We start from the raw sequence: 20,474 nt of genomic DNA on the forward strand, positions 1-20,474 counted from the left end.
TTTAACCCAAATTTTTCACTCTCCTCCATAACGTTCATCAAGAGGCTTTTTAGTTCTTCTTCACTTTCTGCCATAAGGGTGGTGTCATCTGCATGTCTGAGGTTATTGATATTTCTCCCAGCAATCTTGATGCCAGTTTGTGCTTCCTCTAACCCAGCGTTTCTCATGATGTACTCTGCATGTAAGTTAAATAAGCAGGGTGACAATATACAGCCTTGACGTACTCATTTTCCTATTTGGAACCAGATTGTTCTTCCATGTCCAGTTCTAACTGTTGCTTCCTGACCTGCATATAGGTTTCTCAAGAGGCAGGTCAGGTGGTCTGGTACTCCCACCTCTTTCAGAATTTTCCACCGTTTATTGTGATCCACACAGTCAAGGGCTTTGGCATAGTCAATAAAGCAGAAATAGATGTTTTTCTGGAACTCTCTTGCTTTTTCGATGATCTAGTAGATGTTGGCAATTTGATCTCTGGGTTCCTCTGCCTTTTCTAAAACCAGCTTAACATCTGAAAGTTCACGGTTCACATATTGCTGAAGCCTGGTTTGGAGAATTTTGACGATTACTTTATTAGTCTGTGAGATGAGTACAATTGTGCGGTAGTTTGAGCATTCTTTGGGATTGCCTTTCTTTGGGATTGGAATGAAAACTGACCTTTTCCAGTCCTGTGGCCACTGCTGAGTTTTCCAAAGTTGCTGGCATATTGAGTACAGCACTTTCACAGCATCATCTTTTGGATTTGAAATAGCTCAACTGGAATTCCATCACCTCCACTAGCTTTGTTCCTAGTGATGCTTTCTAAGGCCCACTTGACTTCACATTCCAGGATGTCTGGCTCTAGGTGACTGATCACACCATCATGATTATCTGGGTCATGAAGAGCTTTTTTGTACAGTTCTTCTATATATTCTTGTCACCTCTTCTTAATAGCTTCTGCTTCTGTTAGGTCCGTACCATTTCTGTCCTATATCGAGCCCATCTTTGCATGAAATGTTCCCTTGGTATTTCTAATTTTCTTGAAGAGATCTCTAGTCTTTCCCATTCTGTTTTTTTCCTCTATTTCTTGCATTGATCACTGAGGAAGGCTTTCTTATCTCTCCTTGCTATTCTTTGGAACTCTGCATTCCAATGGGAATATCTTTCCTTCTCTCCTGTGCTTTTCACTTTTCTTCTTTTCTCAGCTATTTGTAAGGCCTCCTCAGACAGACATTTTGCTTTTTTGCATTTCTTTTCCATGGGGTCTTGATCCCTATCTCCTGTACAATGTCACGAACCTCCATCTATACGTCATCAGGCATTCTATCAGATCTAGTCCCTTAAATCTGTTTCTCACTTCCACTGTATAGTCATAAGAGATTTGATTTGGGTAATACCTGAATGGTCTAGTGGTTTTCCCTACTTTCTTCAATTTACATCTGAATTTTCCAGTAAGGAGTTCTTGATCTGAGCCACAGTCAGCTCCCGGTCTTATTTTTGCTAACTGTATAGAAATTCTCCATCTTTGGCTGCAAAGAATATAATTAATCTGATTTCAGTGTTGATCATCTGGTGATGTCCATGTGTCGAGTCTTCTCTTGTGTTGTTGGAAGAGGGTGTTTGCTATGACCAGTGCATTCTCTTGGCAAAACTCCATTAGCCTTTGCCCTGCTTCATTCCATACTCCAAGGCCAAATTTTCCTGTTCTTCCAGGTGTTTCTTGACTTCCTACTTTTGCATTCCAGTCCCCTATAATGAAAAGGACATCTTTTTTGGGGCGTTAGTTCTAAAAGGTCTTGTAGGTCTTCATAGAACCGTTCAACTTCAGCTTCTTCAGCATTACTGGTTGGGGCATAGGTTTGGATTGCCGTAATATTGAATGGTTTGTCTTGGAAACGAACAGAGATCATTCTGTCGTTTTTCAGATTGCATCCAAGTACTGCATTTTGGACTCTTTTGTTGACCATAATGGCTACTCCATTTCTTCTAAGGGATTCCTGACCACAGTAGTAGATATAATGGTCATCTGAATTAAATTCACCCATTCCAGTCCATTTGGTTCGCTGACTCCTAAAATGTCGACATTCACTCTTGCCATCTCCTGTTTGACCACTTCCAATTTGCCTTGATTCATGGACCTAACATTCCAGGTTCCTATGCAATACTGCTCTTTACAGCATCAGACCTTGCTTCTATCACCAGTCACATCCACAACTGGGTATTGTTTTTGCTTTGGCTCCATCCATTCTTTCTTTCTGGAGTTATTTCTCCACTGATCTGCAGTAGGTGTCCAATATTGGGCACCTACCGACCTGGGGAGTTCCTCTTTCAGTATCCTACCAATTTGCCTTTTCCTACTGTTCATGGGGTTCTCAAGGCAAGAATTCTGAAGTGGTTTTCCATTCCCTCCTCCAGTGGACCACATTCTGTCAGACCTCTCCACCATGACCCAACAGTCTTGGGTGGCCCCACACGGCATGGCTTAGTTTCACTGAGTTAGACAAGACTGTGGTCCTGTGATCAGATTGGCTAGTTTTCTGTGCTTATGGTTTCAGTCTGTCTGCCTTCTGATGCCCTCTTGCAACACCTACCGTCTTACTTGGGTTTCTCTTACCTTGGACGTGGGGTATCTCTTTACGGCTGCTCCAGCCAAGCGCAGCCGCTGCTCCTCACCGTGGACGAGGGGTATCTTCTCAGGGCCGCCCCTCCTGACCTTGAACGTGGAGTAGCTCCTCTCGCCTCTCCTGACATTAATATTGATTGGTTTGCAGGAAAGCCAGGCTATGAAACCAAATCATACTTTTAAGTCCTTATTCAACTAGATATCTCTGATTCTCATCTCATCTTGTCAACATCTTACTTAAACTGTCTTTCCATGATGTAGAAGGGCAAATAGTGGCACCTCAAGGCCATCTGCATCCTAAACACAGAAACTATGAATATGTAACATTACTGGCTTTGAAGATGAAAGAGGGGCCACCACCCAAGAATAGAAGCTAGAAAAGGCAATGAAGTATAATAGATTGCTCCTTAGAGCTATCATAATTAATGTAGTCCTGCTGACACCTTGATTTTAGCCCACTGAGACTAATTTTCAGAATTCTTATCTGAAGAACCTGAAGATAATTAGTTCATGGTGTTTTAATCCATCGGGCTTGGAGCATAATTTGTTAACAACAACCAGAGAAATTAATATATATATGGCTTCTGTAGCTATTTTCTCTTGGTTTTCCCCCTATCTTCCTAGCTGTTTCTTGCCAGAGCCTTTCATGGGGTGCTCCTCCTCTTGTTCCCACTGGTTTAGTATTGATATCCTCTTAGGCTCTCCCACTGCTCTCCTCATTACATGAATACTGCATAGTAAAGAGCTAAAAAGCATAGACTTCAGACTCCAATTGACATTAATTTGTATCCTAGTTCACTTACTAAATACATAAACTTTTCAGATAATGCAGTTTTCCATTTTATATAACTTCCATTTTGTTACTTGAATCATTTTTATACGTTGATTTTTTAATTCTTCTGTTGACAGTAAACGTGTTTTCCTTGATTTCACTGAATATAGCCATAATAGCTGCTTTAAATCTTCATCTGCTAAGACTGTCTCTCTGTTGTTCTCGGTAGTCATTTATCCTGAGACTGGGTCATATTTGATTGTTTCCTAAGCAACTGTGAACTGTGTCCTGTCCTTTTATATTGTTGAGGTTCTAATATATACTGCTGAAGAACACTGATATATTTGTTTTAACAAGCAATCCACTTGGTAGGACTCAAAACACAAACTGCAAGACGCTTGGTGGCAGTGCAGATCTCAGCGCAGTAATAACGTCAGCAGTCGTAACTGAATTGGCGTCTGTCCCCCATACAGATGGCTAAGCATCAGCCAGAGACCCGGGCAGAGTTTATGCGCAAAATTTGGGTCTCCCTCTCTCTGGATTTCTCTTCTCCAGAACTACTCCTTGACTTCCAAAAGGCCCTAAATATTGTCTTCGGAGAGACTGTGCTTGTTCTTTCAAAGTTTTAGCAACCACAATCTTCAGGGTAAAAATCTTAAAAGTGTAAAACAAATCTGCCCCAATTCCATTTTCCAAGTCTGACTCCTCTCCAGAATCTTCCTGCTTTTGTTCAACTCTCTGGAACCCTCAGGTAATTGCTGTTGGTTTTGCTTTTATTATTTGGACCAAATATTTGGTCTGGAGAAGACATGTGCATTCCGAAGGCAAATAGAGTAACAATAAGATATGGGCTTCCCAGGTGGTGCTACTGGTAAACAACTCGCCTCTCCATGCAGGAGACATAAGAGAGGCGGGTTCAATACCTGGGTCTTGAAGATCCCCTGGAGGAGGGCATGGCAACCCACTTCAGTACTCTTGCCTGGAGAATCCCATGGACAGAGGAGCTTGGAGGACTACAGTCCATATGCTCACAGAGAGTCGGACATGACTGAAGTGACCTAGCATGCATTCAACAGCATGGCTATAGAGTGCTTCCTATGTGCTATGAATGTTCTATACACTTCACATTAACTTATTAGATTCTCACAATACAATGGGAGGACGTTATTATTTGCCCCCACTTTACAGACGAGAAAACGGAGGTACAGAAAGTTTAAGCAGTTTTCCGAAGATTACCAGAAATTTAACTCATGAAGTTTCTCTATCATCTATATGCCAATCACTATGGAACACGGCACACAGCTTGAACTTCAACTTCTGCTCTTGCATTTATATAAAATGATCTTAAATACAATCACTTGCCTGAAATTAGTACTTCATTGTTTGATAAATGTATTTTTAAAAAAGTGATTTATGGTGCTTTAGTGTTTATAAAATGCATTTAAAAAAACAACACCTCATTTACCAGCTAATTTAAATGGCTACTTCATGATGCATTTAGAATACTTTCAGAATCAGTTCAGTTCAGTCACTCAGTCGTGTCCGACTCTTTGTGACCCCATCAACCGCAGCACGCCAGGCCTCCCTGTCCATCACCAACTCCCGGAGTTTACCCAAAACCGATGTCCACTGAGTTGGTGATGCCATCCAACCATCTCATCCTCTGTCATCCCCTTCTCCTCCTGCCCTCAATCTTTCCCAGCATCAGGGTCTTTTGAAATGAAAAGACCCTGAACTTTCAGAATATATGCTTCTAAAAAAGCAGAGGTTTTGTTAAAAGAGTGTCACAATTGTATTAATAATCCTCCCTATTCTATAACTTCATTTTTCATAAAAACTGAAAGTGTTGGAGTCTGATATATCTCTCTATTGGTAACTAAGTCTATTGATACTGTGGCATTTTGTAACTTTAATTACAAGACTATATAATTTAGAAATATAAAACACTCTTAGGATTTTATATAAAATAATAAACCATTTCAGCAAATTGAAACATAAAAATCATATTAAGACTATCCCTGAACATGTTACATATTGTCCTCTTGGCAAGTACGTTTCTAATAGAATTCTAAAGAACAGCATAATGAGATCAAATTGTTCCCTAGAGAAAATATTTAAGTGACTTTTATATTAATAGCTTTAATATTATTTCCATTTGTCTTAGAAATTATGTAGTAATAGAAAGTCTAAAGAAAATTCAAAAGAATGCCAAGTTCCACAAACTCAATCCCTTCCTTCTGCTAATACCACAATTATATCTACTATTTAATGATAACACACATCATATGGCACTATAATTGTCCTTCTATTCTTGCATTAGACTGTGAATCCATTAATGGCGAAACTCACTTATTATTCACCTTTCTATCCACAGGGTTTATAAAGCATATCTTCTAAATATTCACAGTTTGCATTAAATATATGAATGATTAGAACTGACTTATTCATACTAAGCAATATTTATAATTCCATTGCAACTTTATAGATATTTAAAGCATTATTTGTAATTTAAATTATAGGAAGCTACCAAAAAAACTCCACCAATTACCTATCGTAATGAGGAAAATATGACATGAATGAATGATACTAATCAGAACCATTGAAATTAAAAATTGTAATCTCTTTCCCCACCAAAAAGTAGGACACAAGGGACAAATACTGTTTTTAGTTTTTGTTTCTTGGTTCAAGCTACTAATAATCTAACAATAAGGCACCAATAGTCAAGAGGCTACAAGCAAAAGTTAAAAGGGACAGGACCCTACAATTCTCCTGCTGCTGCCGCTTCAGTCGTCTCTGACTCTGGGCAACCCCATAGACGGCAGCCCACCAGGCTCCCCGCTCCCTGGGATTCTCCAGGCAAGAGTACTGGAGTGGGTTGCCACTGCCTTCTACAATTCTCCTAGAAACAGCTAAACCAAAAGAGAGAAAGGACAGTCAATGTTATTTTTGTATATACCCTTCTAAACAGTAATACAAGTAAGTCACTTAATATATTCATGGTGTTAAAACAAAAGCAAGGCATTGTCAACAAGTGATAACTATTAAAAACAGTATTTGAAAAAAAATTATCAATAAATTTCACAGATTGCAAAACAAAAGCCCTTTCCACTATACTGTCTCACTTCTCAATTCATATCTGTGTTTCTATGAAATGGAATCCTAAGTTAAACTAGATATTACAAAAATAAACTTGAATGGAGAAAGAGCTCCTTGAAAATGCTTCTGAATTAAGGTATAATGAAACAAATGGCCAAAAGCATAGGATCATCTAAATTATTAAACTTTATTAACTAGAACACACACACAAACAAGCAAATACTATCACTGACTTATACATTATAATTTAAAAATCATAAAAAATCATCAGATTTAGTGATTATTAAATGATATCATATATTGAGCATCCATATAACAGGGGCTGTTTTTATTGTTTTACTTATTCCTTTTCTCATACTTATATACGTCTTTGACTGAACTGCTACTAATCCCTGAGTGTCTTTTCCCTGGCCTTGGCAGTTTGCTTCTCTGCAACTGCTAGTTCAGGAACCCCTCCCCCCTCCCTCCAGTATCCCAGCCAGCCAGTTCTCGCCTGTGATCCTGCCAGTTTGATGATGGCACAGTAAGGCTAAAATATAGTCAGTGATATTGTTTGCTTATTTGTGTGTGTGATCTAGTTAATAAGATTTAATAATTTAGATGGTCCTATGCTTTTGGCCATTTGTTTCATTATACCTGAATTAATTCAGAAGCATTTTCAATGAACATTTTCTCCATTCAGTTTTATTCTGTAATGTCTAATTTAATTTAGGACTCCATTTCACAGAAGCACAGATATAAAGTGAGAAATGACACAGGATAGTAGAAGGGCTTTGGTTTTGCAATCTGTGAAATTTATTGATAATTCTTTTTTTCAAATACTATTTTTCACTAAACTTGATGACTGGGGCTTCCCAGGTAGCACCAGTGGTAAAGAACCCGCCTGCCAATGCAGGAGATGTAAGAGATGCAGGTTCCATCCCTGGGTGGGGAAGATCCCCTGGAGAAGGGCATGGCAACCCACTCCAGTATTCTTGCCTGGAGAATCCATGGGCAGAGGAGCGTGGCAGGCTACAGTCCATGGGTTCACACAGAGTCGGACACAACTGAAGCAACTCAGCACGCACAAACCTGATGATAAAGACTGACCTTCCTTAAGGCCACAGAGTAAATATGTGGCACAACTGGTATTCTTAACCAGTTCTCAAATTCTAGAAAACCTAGCTTTTAGCCCTATGCTATATCAACAATATGCAAAATAAATCTGAAGAATGAGAGGAGATAGACAGAAGTGGATCCAGAAGTAGACTAGTGATCCAGAGCCACCTAAAAGCTGGGGGCAGGGAACAAAAAATAACAGAAGCAAGGAATTGATGCCTGTGCCAAACTAGTTATGAAATATTTTGAATATCACTCTTACATCTCCTGCATTGGCAGCCAGGTTCTTTACCACTAGCGCGATCTGGGTAGTCCAAACATCACTCCCAGGTACAGTCAAAACTCTCCTGTAGTCTAAGAGAGCATTTTCTTTCCCCCAAATATAATATCCTCTGAGTCACTTGGACAGTGGTTCTTCCTAGTCTGAAAGTGAGATTTGGCTCAATGAAATATTTTCCTTTTCTGAAGCTGTTTTTTCTCAATTTCTCATTTAAGAATTAATGTCTAATGGTAGCTACACTGGGCTTTATAAATGATGTTCCACATATCACATAAATTATCACTTTATCTCTGACAGAAGCTTTCTAGATGGAGCACAACTGAAAATTAAGCTAAATAAATGTATTTGGGGGGGCAGAAATTCTAACTAATAAGTATCTTCAATAAGTCCAAAAATGGTATTTTCAACACTTTCTATATACACAGAAAATTTGAGAGCTTGCCTAATCCATTGCCCAAATTCCGGGGAGATAAAACCTCTTATCAAGAGTTTAAATTTAGAAAAAGCAGCTTAGCAATATGAAAAATTTATGGTGATTTCATCATAAGTTGGTATCTACAAAGATAAGTGAAATGACAATACACACTTTTCTAGATGGTCATGCAAAAGAAAAAGAATTTTCCTTCATAAAGACAGATTGGAATTTCAAAGCAGATATGCCTCAGTGATGTTTTAAACTCAAGAGGGGTTGGTTATTCCAGGTAGAAAGGAAACTAGTTGAATTGAGAAAGGCTTTATTCCTCTTTAATTCAATCCTACTCCAAAAGTACTGCATTAATTTACACAAAAACAATTTTTTAAACTTCACGTAGTTTAATACTATAATTTCAAACTGTTGTAACCAAAAGTGTACTTGAAAAATTAAAATATGCGTGACATAGTTGGATCTTTTAAAAAATAAATCTAATAAATTTATTAGATTAATTTAGATTAATAAATCTAAAAATAAATCTAATAAAAATATCAAAAATAATTTGATATTATTCTAATATCAAATAAAAATCACTAAAGTATCTCTTCCATATATACATATATGTGATATAGTACTACAATTTTAAATTAATTTAAAATTAATGCACAAAGCAATTAAAGTCCTAACCTCTGTGACACTAAAATTTAAAAAACTACAAGGCTAACGAAAATACATTACATCAGAATTGATCATTCATTTTCTATTAAATAGTATATTATCATTTTTTAATCTCATTACTTATCCAAACCACAGCAATGATTAACAACAAAAACAGCAACACATGGACCAATAATGGCAAATAAAAATGTTCAGTTTCATTCCTGGAAATAGTATAGTTTATTAAAATATATACCACAGTAATTATAGCAACAAGCAAATGAATAAACAAGAAACAAAAATTTGACCAATCACCCTCCTGCTTAACTCTAAAATTTAATGAATCAGCTAAGAATGGGTAGTAGCCCAGAAATCACTCAACATAAAATGGAATATAATTTAAATTACCAAATAAGCTTTCAAAGAAAAGTGTCTGCATTTGGCGACAGAATAAAAATCTCAATTTTCAGAAGAAAATGATTAGCTATTTGCATAATTACAACTGATTAAAGCTGTAACACCATAATTTCGTTACTTCAAATATATGAGTGCCATGAAATTTTACTTGCCATAAGGAAGCTTAGAACAGAGTCACATGGTTAGAGGCATTTGAAATGAAATAAAGATTAATAACAGCCATGCATAAAGCAATTAATTGAAAGAGTCAAAGTAACAGCTCTGAAAATGTAAGAAAGCACAGAAATGCTCAAAGAAAGAGATTCTGCTTTAACTACTGAAGTAAGCATGAGGTTCAAGGACACAGATTACCCTGAGGATGGATTTTTTTTTTAAGTTATTTAAGACATCAACAGATCTCCTGGATAGAGCAGAAAGGCAAACTTAAGAAAATCACAACTAAATGGCATTGGCTTATTTCAGTCAAAAGAACATCTCCAAAACCTGTGAAGAAATAATTTATATAATAGCTGAGTTCTTTAACATACTGCCAGCCTACATAAATTAAGTACTTGCCCCTTCAGACTTTTCCACAGTGTTAGCCAGCATCTCCTGCAAGGCCCGGACAGACAGGGACTGCTCCAGCACGAAGGTGCAGATGGAGAGGTCTGGAGGGACATTCTGTGTGGAAAGAGGGAAAGCCATTATCACCATCACCATCACCTTCACCATCACCATCACCTTCACCATCACCTTCACCATCACCATCACCATCACCATCACCTTCACCATCACCATCACCTTCACCATCACCATCATCACCATCACGTTCACCATCACCATCACGTTCACCATCACCACCACCTTCACCATCACCATCACCACCACATTCACCATCACCACCACCTTCACCACCACCTTCACAATCACCATCACCTTCACCATCACCATCACCTTCACCATCACCTTCACCATCACCATCATCACCACCTTCACCTTCACCATCACCTTCACCATCACCATCATCACCACCTTCACCATCACCATCATCACCACCTTCACCATCACCATCATCTTCACCATCATCACCACCTTCACCATCACCATCACCTTCACCATCATCTTCACCATCACCTTCACCATCATCATCACCATCACCATCACCTTCACCATCATCACCATCATCATCACCTTCACCTTCAATCATCCAGACCCAAACTTACCTTATGATACTTCAGCTTCATTCACAGAAAGAAAGAATACTTGTCAGTTCTCTGACATGAGCTCCCAAATCATCCAAATATACTCTCTGTACCACCCACACTTAAACCGTGTTTTAACTAGTGGATACCTATAGCTACCATTTACTGAGTGCCTACTCTGGTTAGGCACTGCACTCGAAGCTTTATCAATAACACTCGTTGTCATCTACGATAATGTGACTGTGTGGATAAGAAACTAGAGAAGTTACATTACTTTTCCAAGTCACAATTACTAGATTTTTCAAGCTGGGACCAAAAAGCCAGACTTCTCTGACGCTCAAGCATTCATGTCTAATTTGCCAAGCAGTTCGCTGATAAAAACTAAAAGGACAGAAAAACACTTCACTCAGTAGTGAAGTTAAGCAAATATAAAATTGAATTGGTATAAAATATTCATTTACATAGACTTGTTCTTATCCACAAAGATAACAATTACCCTGTCTTACTGAAGTTGGATATCATATCTAGCTTCTAACTTTGTATGCAACAGTTTGACTTTTATTTGGTGTGTATGTATTGCTTTATTTGGTCAATCATCCTTTTTTTCTATTTCCTTCCATAAACTTCCACTTCAATCAAGTAATAACCCCATAAATTCTGAGAAGGAGACAAACAACACAGAATGGGAAGTGACTGCCAAGTTAGACAGTACTATCCCAATCAGGAATAAATATGTTATCATCCAGGCATGCTTCTGTTTTAGATAAGCAGGATCCAGTAGGCAATGCAGCTGTTCAATTCAGATGTTCAATCTACCATTTTCTTAACAGAAGAACATTATAAATACATTAAATACAAAACAAAAGCAAGAATATGTCTTCCTAAAAAGAATATTATGAGGATAAATTGATAACCTAATTCAGTGCCTCAAAATTACAATTTACAGTGTTGAAGCATGTATTAAATTGAATCACTACCAATAAAAATATCCTTATCAGCAGAGAATGATGTTTTAAGGTTTCAAGGAAAGATTAAGTACTAGGGTTCTAGGAGTTTAAATTATTTTATGGAAAAAAGAAACATAATTACTAGGTTTACTCATACCCCACAAGCCTTGTTGGCATCCATGTTTTGCTTTTGAATGAACTTTTCTGAATTCCTCTATCCCTTTACCACATGTTTCTGTGCACCTCCCTTCCAGCCCAATTTCCTTTCATTTCTCCTCAGACTGTCTCAGCTGGTAGTCAAAAGAATCTCTCAAATCTGGGTGCAGCCACTGCTTTTATACTCCACAGTAGTTGAAAGAAGTTTTCCTCACTGAGGTATGGGGAAGTCATTCTGGTTTATACAACATTTGGCTTGAACTTTATTTTAACCAGAACAGCTTGTCTTCTGGTCTATCAAACAGGCATTGTACATCTGCTTTAAGCATTTTTAAAAATTGCATTTACCAGACTGCTTAGATAAGGATAAACGTCCATTTTGAAGACAGAGATAAATGTAACCACTTCTACATTCCTAACGCTAGTACTCCTTCAGTGACGAGCTTTGTGGCCCAGACACCAAGGTTCATGCTGACTTGCTGTGTTTGTGCTAATCATTCTCTTAAGAAACCTAGAAGGGTTGTGTCCCCTGTCATATTTGGTGTTTGTCTTTTGTTCTGACAAGACATAAAACTGTGGTTCAGGCATTCAAAATGGGGCTAGTTGGCCACTGTGGATGTGATTTTAGACACATTCCTGTGTTACTGAGAACGTGAATTTTCTGAACTGTATCAGATTCAGGATGCCAGCAGTCATGGTCAAAACAAGATCTATTGGGAGCAGCCAGCCGCACCTTTACGGGCTCATGGTCTCCTCTTGTAACCATTCAACCATTCCAGACCTTAACCAATCCTGGTTTAACATGCACCCTTACTTTTTGCCAGTCCAATTATAACTGACAAACAACTTATGTAATTTTGCAGGTTTTGCCTATATAAGCCTCCCCTACTTTGTAGTCTAGCAGAAGACAGTTCAGATGCTTCTTGAATCTATGGCTTCCAAGCTATAGTCCTCAGTGTAACTCAACTAAAACTCTTATCTACCTCTGTCATGGACTGTTTGCTGATTATTTCCATTGACAGCAGTCAGCTAGACAAGGGTTTTCTTTCCAAAAATCCTCAGATGAAAGACTGGAAGCTAGGAAACAGACTCCTTTCCACCCTGAAATTCAGGATAAGGTCTTTTAAATTTAATACTCTCAGTTCTAGCTATATTAATAACAATTTATCACACTGAAACAAACGCTACTGGAAAAAACTGATTATTCATTCCATTCACATCCACTTAAACTCTGAGAGTTTGGAAGCTACACTTTGACAAAATAGCACTGATAGAGAACTATGTTAAGAAATGGTGTGCTGGGGAACTAATGTCACAAAAAAAAACAAAAAAAAAGGTCTAGATTTGCCCATTTCTGTGGTGTAAATACTCCAATGATGGCTGATTTCAAAGTATCAAAGTTTACTAATCAGCTCATAAACTTGCTAAATATGTAATAATCAGCTCTCAGAAATCTGCAAAAGCCATTGCCAACATACCACTGAACTGATTTCAGACACATATTTATGAATTGCTTTAGAATCAGTATATTATTTAAAAAAAAAGAATCAGTATATTATAATAGTCAAAAGACTGGATTCTATAAACAGACACCCAAAGCTAAAATCTAGGCCTTACTACTTAGGAGCTCTTAACTTTTATAATCTTTAATTTTCTTCCCTGAGAAATTGGACAGTAATTATATCATCCTCACAGGGATGCTGTGAAAAAATAAACGAGATAATCTAAGTAAAAAGCTTATCGTAGAGTCAACACCATAACAAGAACACAAGATAAGTGAGCTACTGCCATTAGCTTTGCATATCATCATTTCTCCCCATTTCTGAAGCACCACTCATTTCTTAAAATCGGTTCTTAAGTGAATTCTACTTTAGAGAAATAGTGTTTGAAAACACAAAGTATTAACTATGCACCTGTTCATAACACCTAAAGTGTTCCAGTATTTTCAAGAAAAGGCACTTTCTGGTCATATTGAAAAGTTTACTTCTTGGGTATATTTAAATTGTTTCCTGTTTCACTTTAATCAAAATGTTAAAGTATGAATCACTGAAATATCTTAAATTTATTTTAAAGATACTTGAAAATCACATGAATTTGAAATGAAATAATCCTGCCAACCAAATTCATATTTTTAGACTGGCATGCTCATAACAGATAGCGAGAGTTAACAGGAATAAATGAACAGACAATCAGCAAAGGAAGTTCTTTCTCACAAACTCTAGCCTTTTCTTGCTTTGGAGCCATCTCTCTATCTCTCTGTCTCTCTGTCTCTCTCTCTCTGCCTCCCCCCACAACTCCCCATCAAAACACACAGCTGGAACAGAAAGGCTGAGCAGTGTAGAACCAAAAAATGTTTACCCCTTACAGGAAAACTTTGAACAACACAAACCAGAGCTTTGCATGGTTATCTGTTTCTTTTGCTCTGAAGAAAAATGGTATGGTTGCTTTAGGCAAAGGAATCATCACCAAAACTTGTATAATTTTTAAAGTAAACTACTTAAAATATTCCTTCATTTAGATGTATATTTCTTCAAATAACCCTGAAGTTTTTAAATCATACTATAACATTTATATTAAGACCTTTTCCCACTTCCCCAAAATGAAGTTGTCAGAGGAAAATAAACAGTCTCACCCATTAATTAAAGACCAACTATATGGCCCCAAATCAAAATGACTCCTAACATCAAGCACAAGAGATAAAGTATAACAGTCAATGTATCTGTACTGGAAATGTCAACTCACAAGCATTTGCAAGTCACCATCTTTTCCTTAGTCTTTTTTTTTTTTTTTTTTTGACTCACATCTAATTACTGAGAAAATTAATTTTTAGAACTTCAATTTTAAAGAACTTTACTTACCCTTTCAATGAGTATGCTCCCAAAGCATAAAAGAAATCCTTATGCAACATATGCTTTACCTTCTAGGTGCTTCAAAACAGACCACATGGGAACATGAAATAGAAATACCACTCCGTCTGTACACCTACCTGCCTCTTAACCATTACATTTACTTGTCATACAAAATTAAACCAGAGAAAAGTATATACTTCAGTCTGTCTTAATGTCTGTCTAGGTTGCCCAGAACCCAAAGTAGGCAGACAGTAGGTTCATAATGCTTTTCATCTAGAGACAAGATCAATTTAATCAGGATAGGTGTTCTTTGCCAAAAGTAACAAACCTAAAGCAAGCAGCATGGCTATATAACTTTTATTCTTTTTCTTTTTTTTTTTTTTTCTGTTTTAGTCTGTTTATTTTCAGGCTTTTGAGAGACACAGGCTATGGCAAATTCTTGTTGTGATTTTGCTTCTATCAATATTCTTTTTTTTTTCAGTGGGTTTTGTCATACATTGATATGAATCAGCCATAGAGTTACACATATTCCCCATCCCGACCCCCCTTCCCACCTCTCTCTCCACCCGATTCCTCTGGGTCTTCCCAGTGCACCAGGCCCAAGCACTTGTCTCATGCATCCCACCTGGGCTGGTGATCTGTTTCACCATAGATAATATACATGCTGTTCTTTCGAAACATCCCACCCTCACCTTCTCCCACAGAGTTCAAAAGTCTGTTCTGTACTTCTGTGTCTCTTTTTCTGTTATTCTTTTTAAAACACAAACTGGTCCCCATTCTCCTCCGCCTGACAAATTATTACCTGATCTTTGGGGAGAGAAATAATTTCCAAGAATAACCACAACAGAGCATCTGGCTTTGCTGGCACTGGAGAGTGAATATAAAATCAATTAGGTTTTCAACTGAGGTACCCATCAAACCATTTGGCAGCCACAGATGTATCTGCCTAACTCACTCACAAGCCTTGAGAAACATGTCGCTGCCTTGACTTAACTGTAACCAATAATTTGGGACTAAATAAGCCACTGTAGGGGGCTTCCCAGGTAGCTCAGCAGGTAAAGAATCTGCCTGTAATGCAGCAGACACAGGAAACACAGGTTCCATCCCTGGGTCGGGAAGATCTCCTGGAGAAGAGAATGGCAACCCACTCCAGTATTCTTGCCTGGAGAACCCCATGGTCAAAGGAGCCTGGTGGGCTACAGTTCAGAGTCTCAGAGAGTCGGACACAACCAAAGCAACCGAGTGATGGCCACTATAGACCTCTTTTGTTATCACCATGTACAAACTGCATGCTAACAAACCACTCCATTTGAAGACCTTGATTCCTTTGCTTATATTTTCTTCCTTAGTGTGAAATATCCAACTCCAGGTCTCCATCAGTGGAAAACAATAAAATCAAATATAAAAGCCTTTTTGGTGAAAATTAAAATACTGATTTTTAAAAATAAATTCTCTATTTCCAAACTTAATTGTTCATAAACTCCCTTCTACATAGGAATTGGATGGGCCTTTGGATGTTTATCTTTCCAACCCTTTTTCTAACGTTTACATACAACTGTATGTCCACACAGAAGGACACAGAAGGGGGACCTTCTCAGTGCCCGGTTGTTGAGAATCTGCCTTGCAGTACAGGAGGTGCGGGTTCGATTCCTGGTTGGGGAACGAAGATCCCACATGTTGTGGAGCAACCGAGCAGACCCCACAGCTACTGAGAGCACATGCCACAACTAGACAGCCCATGGGCCATAACTAGAGTTCCTGCACCACGACGAAAGATCCCTCACAATGCAGCAAAGACCCCTGTGGTGGAACTAAGAAACTAACACCTGATGCAGCCAAATAAACAATGTTTTGGTTTTTTTTTAATAAAATTCTTAACAAGATGGGAATACCAGACCACCTTCGAGCCTCCTGTGAAACCTGTATGCAGGTCATGAAGCAACAGTTAGAACCAAACATGGAACAATGGACTGGTTCCAAGTTGGGAAAAGAGTACATCAAGGCTGTATATTGTCACCCTGCTGATTTAACTCAGATGCAGAGGACATCATGTGAAATGCCAAGCTGGATGAAGCACAGTTGGAATCAAGATTGCAGGGAGAAATATCAATAACTTCAGACAGGCAGATGACACCACCCTTATGGCAGAAAGCAAAGAGGAATTAAAGGGTCTCATGAAGAAGATGAAAGAGGAGATTGAAAAAGATGGCTTAAAATTCAGCATTCAAAAAATGAAGATCATGGCATTTGGTCCCATCACTTCATGGCAAATGGATGGGGAAACAATGGAAACAGTGACAGACTTTATTTTATTGGGCTCCAAAATCAATGTGGATGATAACTGCAGCCATGAAATCAAACGATGCTTGCTTCTGGAGGAGGAGCCAAGATTGCGGAGGAGTAGGAAGGGGAGACCACTTTCTCTCCTACAAATTCATCAAAAGAATATCTGAACGCAGAGCAAACTTCACAAAACAACTTCTGATTGCTAGCTGAGGTCATCAGGCGCCCAGAAAAGCAGCCCATTGTCTTCAAAAGGAGGTAGGACAAAATATAAAAGATAAAAAGTGAGGCAAAAGAGCTAAGGACGGAGATCCGTCCCGGGAAGGGACTCTTTAGAGGACGTTTCCAGACACCGGGAAACCCTCGCACTGGTGGGCCTGGGGGAAGTGTTTGAATCTCGGAGGGCAACCTGACTGGGAGGGAAACAATAAATAAAACCCACAGATTATGAGCCTAAAAGCAACTCCCAGCAGAAAAGTACCCCAGACACCCGCATCCGCCACCAGCAAGTGGGGGCGGCACAGAGAGGAGCGGGCGGCATTGCTTGGGGTAGGGTCCGGGCCTGAGTGCCCTGAGGACAATCGGAGGGAGCTTTTGTGAGTTGCCAACTCGAACTGTGAGAGAGCAAAAGAGAGAGAAAAAATTAACTGGCCCGAACACACTGCCGGCCGTTCGCAGAACAAAGGGACCGAGAAAGTCCAGAGAAGAGCTCGCAGGCTGCGGACCGGCCCAGCCCCGCCGGAGGCAGGAGCAGGTCGCGGCGAGACACAGGGCGCAGGCACCGGCGTGGGCGGGGACTGGGGCTGGGGACGCAGAGGGCAGAAGGTGCACGCACCCGACTGGCGCCTGCGGAAACTGAGACTGGGACCGCGGAAGGGAGTAGGCGCGCCGCACCCCGGGAAAGTGCGCCCGTCAAGCCCCTGGCTGCCTGGACCGCTCTGACGGAGAAAGCACAAAGAGCAGGCTCAGCTTTCTATTCCGTGCTTTTGTGGAACACCCGAGGGCTGGAACCTCGCGCAGCGCGGGGCGCGCTCCATACGGAGCAGCCGGGAGCCTGAGCAGCGCAGACGGAGAAAGCAGCGTCAACCCCTCCCGGCAGCGCCAGCCCGCCCCCGCAGGGCCAGCCCCTCCCCGCAGCGTCAGCCCCGCCCCGCAGCGCCAGCCCATCCCCGCAGCGTCAGCCCCTCCCAGCAGCGCAACGGAACTAGCTAACTGAATAAGAGTCCACCTCCGCCGGCCTGTGTCAGGGCGGAAATGAGGCTCTGAAGAGACCGGCAAACAGAAGCCAAATAAACAAAGGGAACCGCTTCAGAAGGGACTGGTGCAACAGATTAAAATCCCTCTAGAAAACACCGACTACACCGGAAGGGGCCTGTAGATATCGAGAAGCGTAAGCTGGAACGAGGAGCTATCTGAAACTGAGCCGAACCCACACTGACCGCAACAGCTCCAGAGAAACTCCTAGATATAATTTTACTTTTTTCTCTTTTTTTTCTTTTTTATTTTTTCTCTTTTATTTTCCTTTAAAATCCCCTATTACTCCCCCATTACTCCTTAACTTTCATTTCCATAGATTTTTATGATTTTTTTAATTAGGGAAAAAGAAAAATTTTTTTTTCTTTTTCTTTTTTTTCTTTCTTTTTTTTTCTTTCCTTTTTCTCTTCTATTTTCTATTTTTCTTTTTCTCTTATTTCTTTTAAAGTCCTCTAGTACTCCTCTACTACTCCTTAATTTTCATTTTCAATACACTATAACCTTACAAAAAAAAAAAGGAAGAGAAGCCCTATTTTTAAACTGAACTTCATATATATTTCTAAAATTTTTGTGTGTGTGTTTTGGTTTTTGTTTTTAATACCGTATTTTTAAGAGTTTAACCTCTACTCTAGATTTTTAACTTTTGTTTTTCAGTATATGATATAAATTGTGAACATTTAAGAATCCAATATTCAGTTCCCATTTTTATTCAGGAGTGTATTGATTATTCTCTCCCAATCTTGACTCTCTGTTTTCTACCTCAGAATACCTCTATTTCCTCCTTTCCCCTTCTCTTCCCAATCCAATTCTGTGAATCTTTGTGGATGTCTGGGCTATGGAGAACACTCTGGGAACAGACAACTGCGTAGATCTGTCTCTCTCCTCTTGAGTCCCCCTTTTTCTCCTCCTGCTCATCTCTATCTCCCTCCTCCCTCTCCTCTTCTTCATGTAACTCTGTGAACCTCTCTGGGTGTCCCTAACGGGGGAGAATCTCTTTGCCATTAACCTAGAAGTTTTATTATCAGTGCTGTATAGTTGGAAAAGTCCTGAGACTACAGGAAGAATAAAACTGAAATCCAGAGGCAGGAGACTTAAGCCCAAAACCTGAGAACACCAGAAAACTCCTGACTACATGGAACTTTAAGTAAAAAGTGACCGTCCAAAAGCATCCATACCTACACAGAAACCAACCACCACTCAAGAGCAAATAAGTTTTAGAGCAAGACATACCACGCAAATTCTCCAGCAACACAGGAACATAGCCCTGAACGTCAACATACAGGCTGCCCAAGGTCACACCTAACACATAGACCCATCTCAAAACTCATTACTGGGCACTCCATTGCTCTCCAAAGAGAAGAAATCAAGTTCCACGCACCAGAACACCAACGCAAACTTCCCTAAACAGGAACCTTGATAGGCCATCGTCTAACCCCGACCCACTGGAATAAATCTCCACAAATAAAGGAACCACAGACCTCCAGAATCAGAAAGCCCACTCCAGAAAGACACAGAATCTAAACAAGATGAAAAGGCAGAGAAATAACCAACAGGTAAAGGAACATGAAAAATGCCCACCAAGTCAAACAAAAGAGGAAGAGATAGGGAATCTACCTGAAAAAGAATTTAGAATAATGATAATAAAAATGATCCAAAATCTTGAAAACAAAATGGAATTACAGATAAATAGCCTGGAGACAAAGATTGAAAGATACAAGAATTGTTTAATAAGACCTAGAAGAAATAAAAAAGAGTCAATTAAAAATGAATAATGCAATGAATGAGATCAAAAACACTCTGGAGGGGAACCAAGAGTAAGAATAACGGAGACAGAGATAGGATAAGTGAGGTAGAAGATAAAATGGTGGAAATAAATGAAGCAGAGAGGAAGAAAGAAAAAAGAATCAAAAGAAATGAGGACAACCTCAGGGACCTCTGGGACACTGTGAAACGCCCCAACATTAGAATCATAGGAGTCCCAGAAGAAGAAGACAAAAAGAAAGGCCATGAGAAAATACTCGAGGAGATAATAGCTGAAAACTTCCCTAAAATGGGGAAGGAAATAGCCACCCAAGTCCAAGAAACCCAGAGAGTCCCAAACAGGATAAACCCAAGGCGAAACACCCCAAGACACATATTAATCAAACTAAAAAAGATCAAACACAAAGAACAAATATTAAAAGCAGCAAGGGAAAAACAACAAATAACACACAAAGGGATTCCCATAAGGATAACAGCTGACCTATCAATAGAAACCCTCCAGGCCAGAAGGGAATGGCAGGACATACTGAAAGTAATGAAAGAGAATAACCTACAACCTAGATTACTGTATCCAGCAAGGATCTCATTCAGATATGAAGGAGAATTCAAAAGCTTTACAGATAAGCAAAAGCTGAGAGAATTGAGCACCACCAAACCACCTCTTCAACAAATGCTAAAGGATCTTCTCTAGACAGGACATGCAGAAAGGTTG

At 39.3% G+C, this 20,474-nt stretch overlaps 1 protein-coding gene across 1 annotated transcript in view; it reads right to left on the reverse strand.

Annotated features, from left to right (window-relative positions):
- Positions 1-20,474, reverse strand: part of RYR2 (ryanodine receptor 2) — a 595,071-nt gene that overhangs the window by 521,618 nt on the left and 52,979 nt on the right. Inside the window, exon 3 of the mRNA XM_043477303.1 lies at positions 9,887-9,991. Coding sequence (XP_043333238.1) covers positions 9,887-9,991 — 105 coding nt within the window. The remainder of the gene's footprint in view (positions 1-9,886; positions 9,992-20,474) is intronic.

The sequence above is a fragment of the Cervus canadensis genome, chromosome 8, assembly GCF_019320065.1.
Source record: "Cervus canadensis isolate Bull #8, Minnesota chromosome 8, ASM1932006v1, whole genome shotgun sequence".
In the NCBI taxonomy this organism is placed as follows: Eukaryota; Metazoa; Chordata; class Mammalia; order Artiodactyla; family Cervidae; genus Cervus; species Cervus canadensis.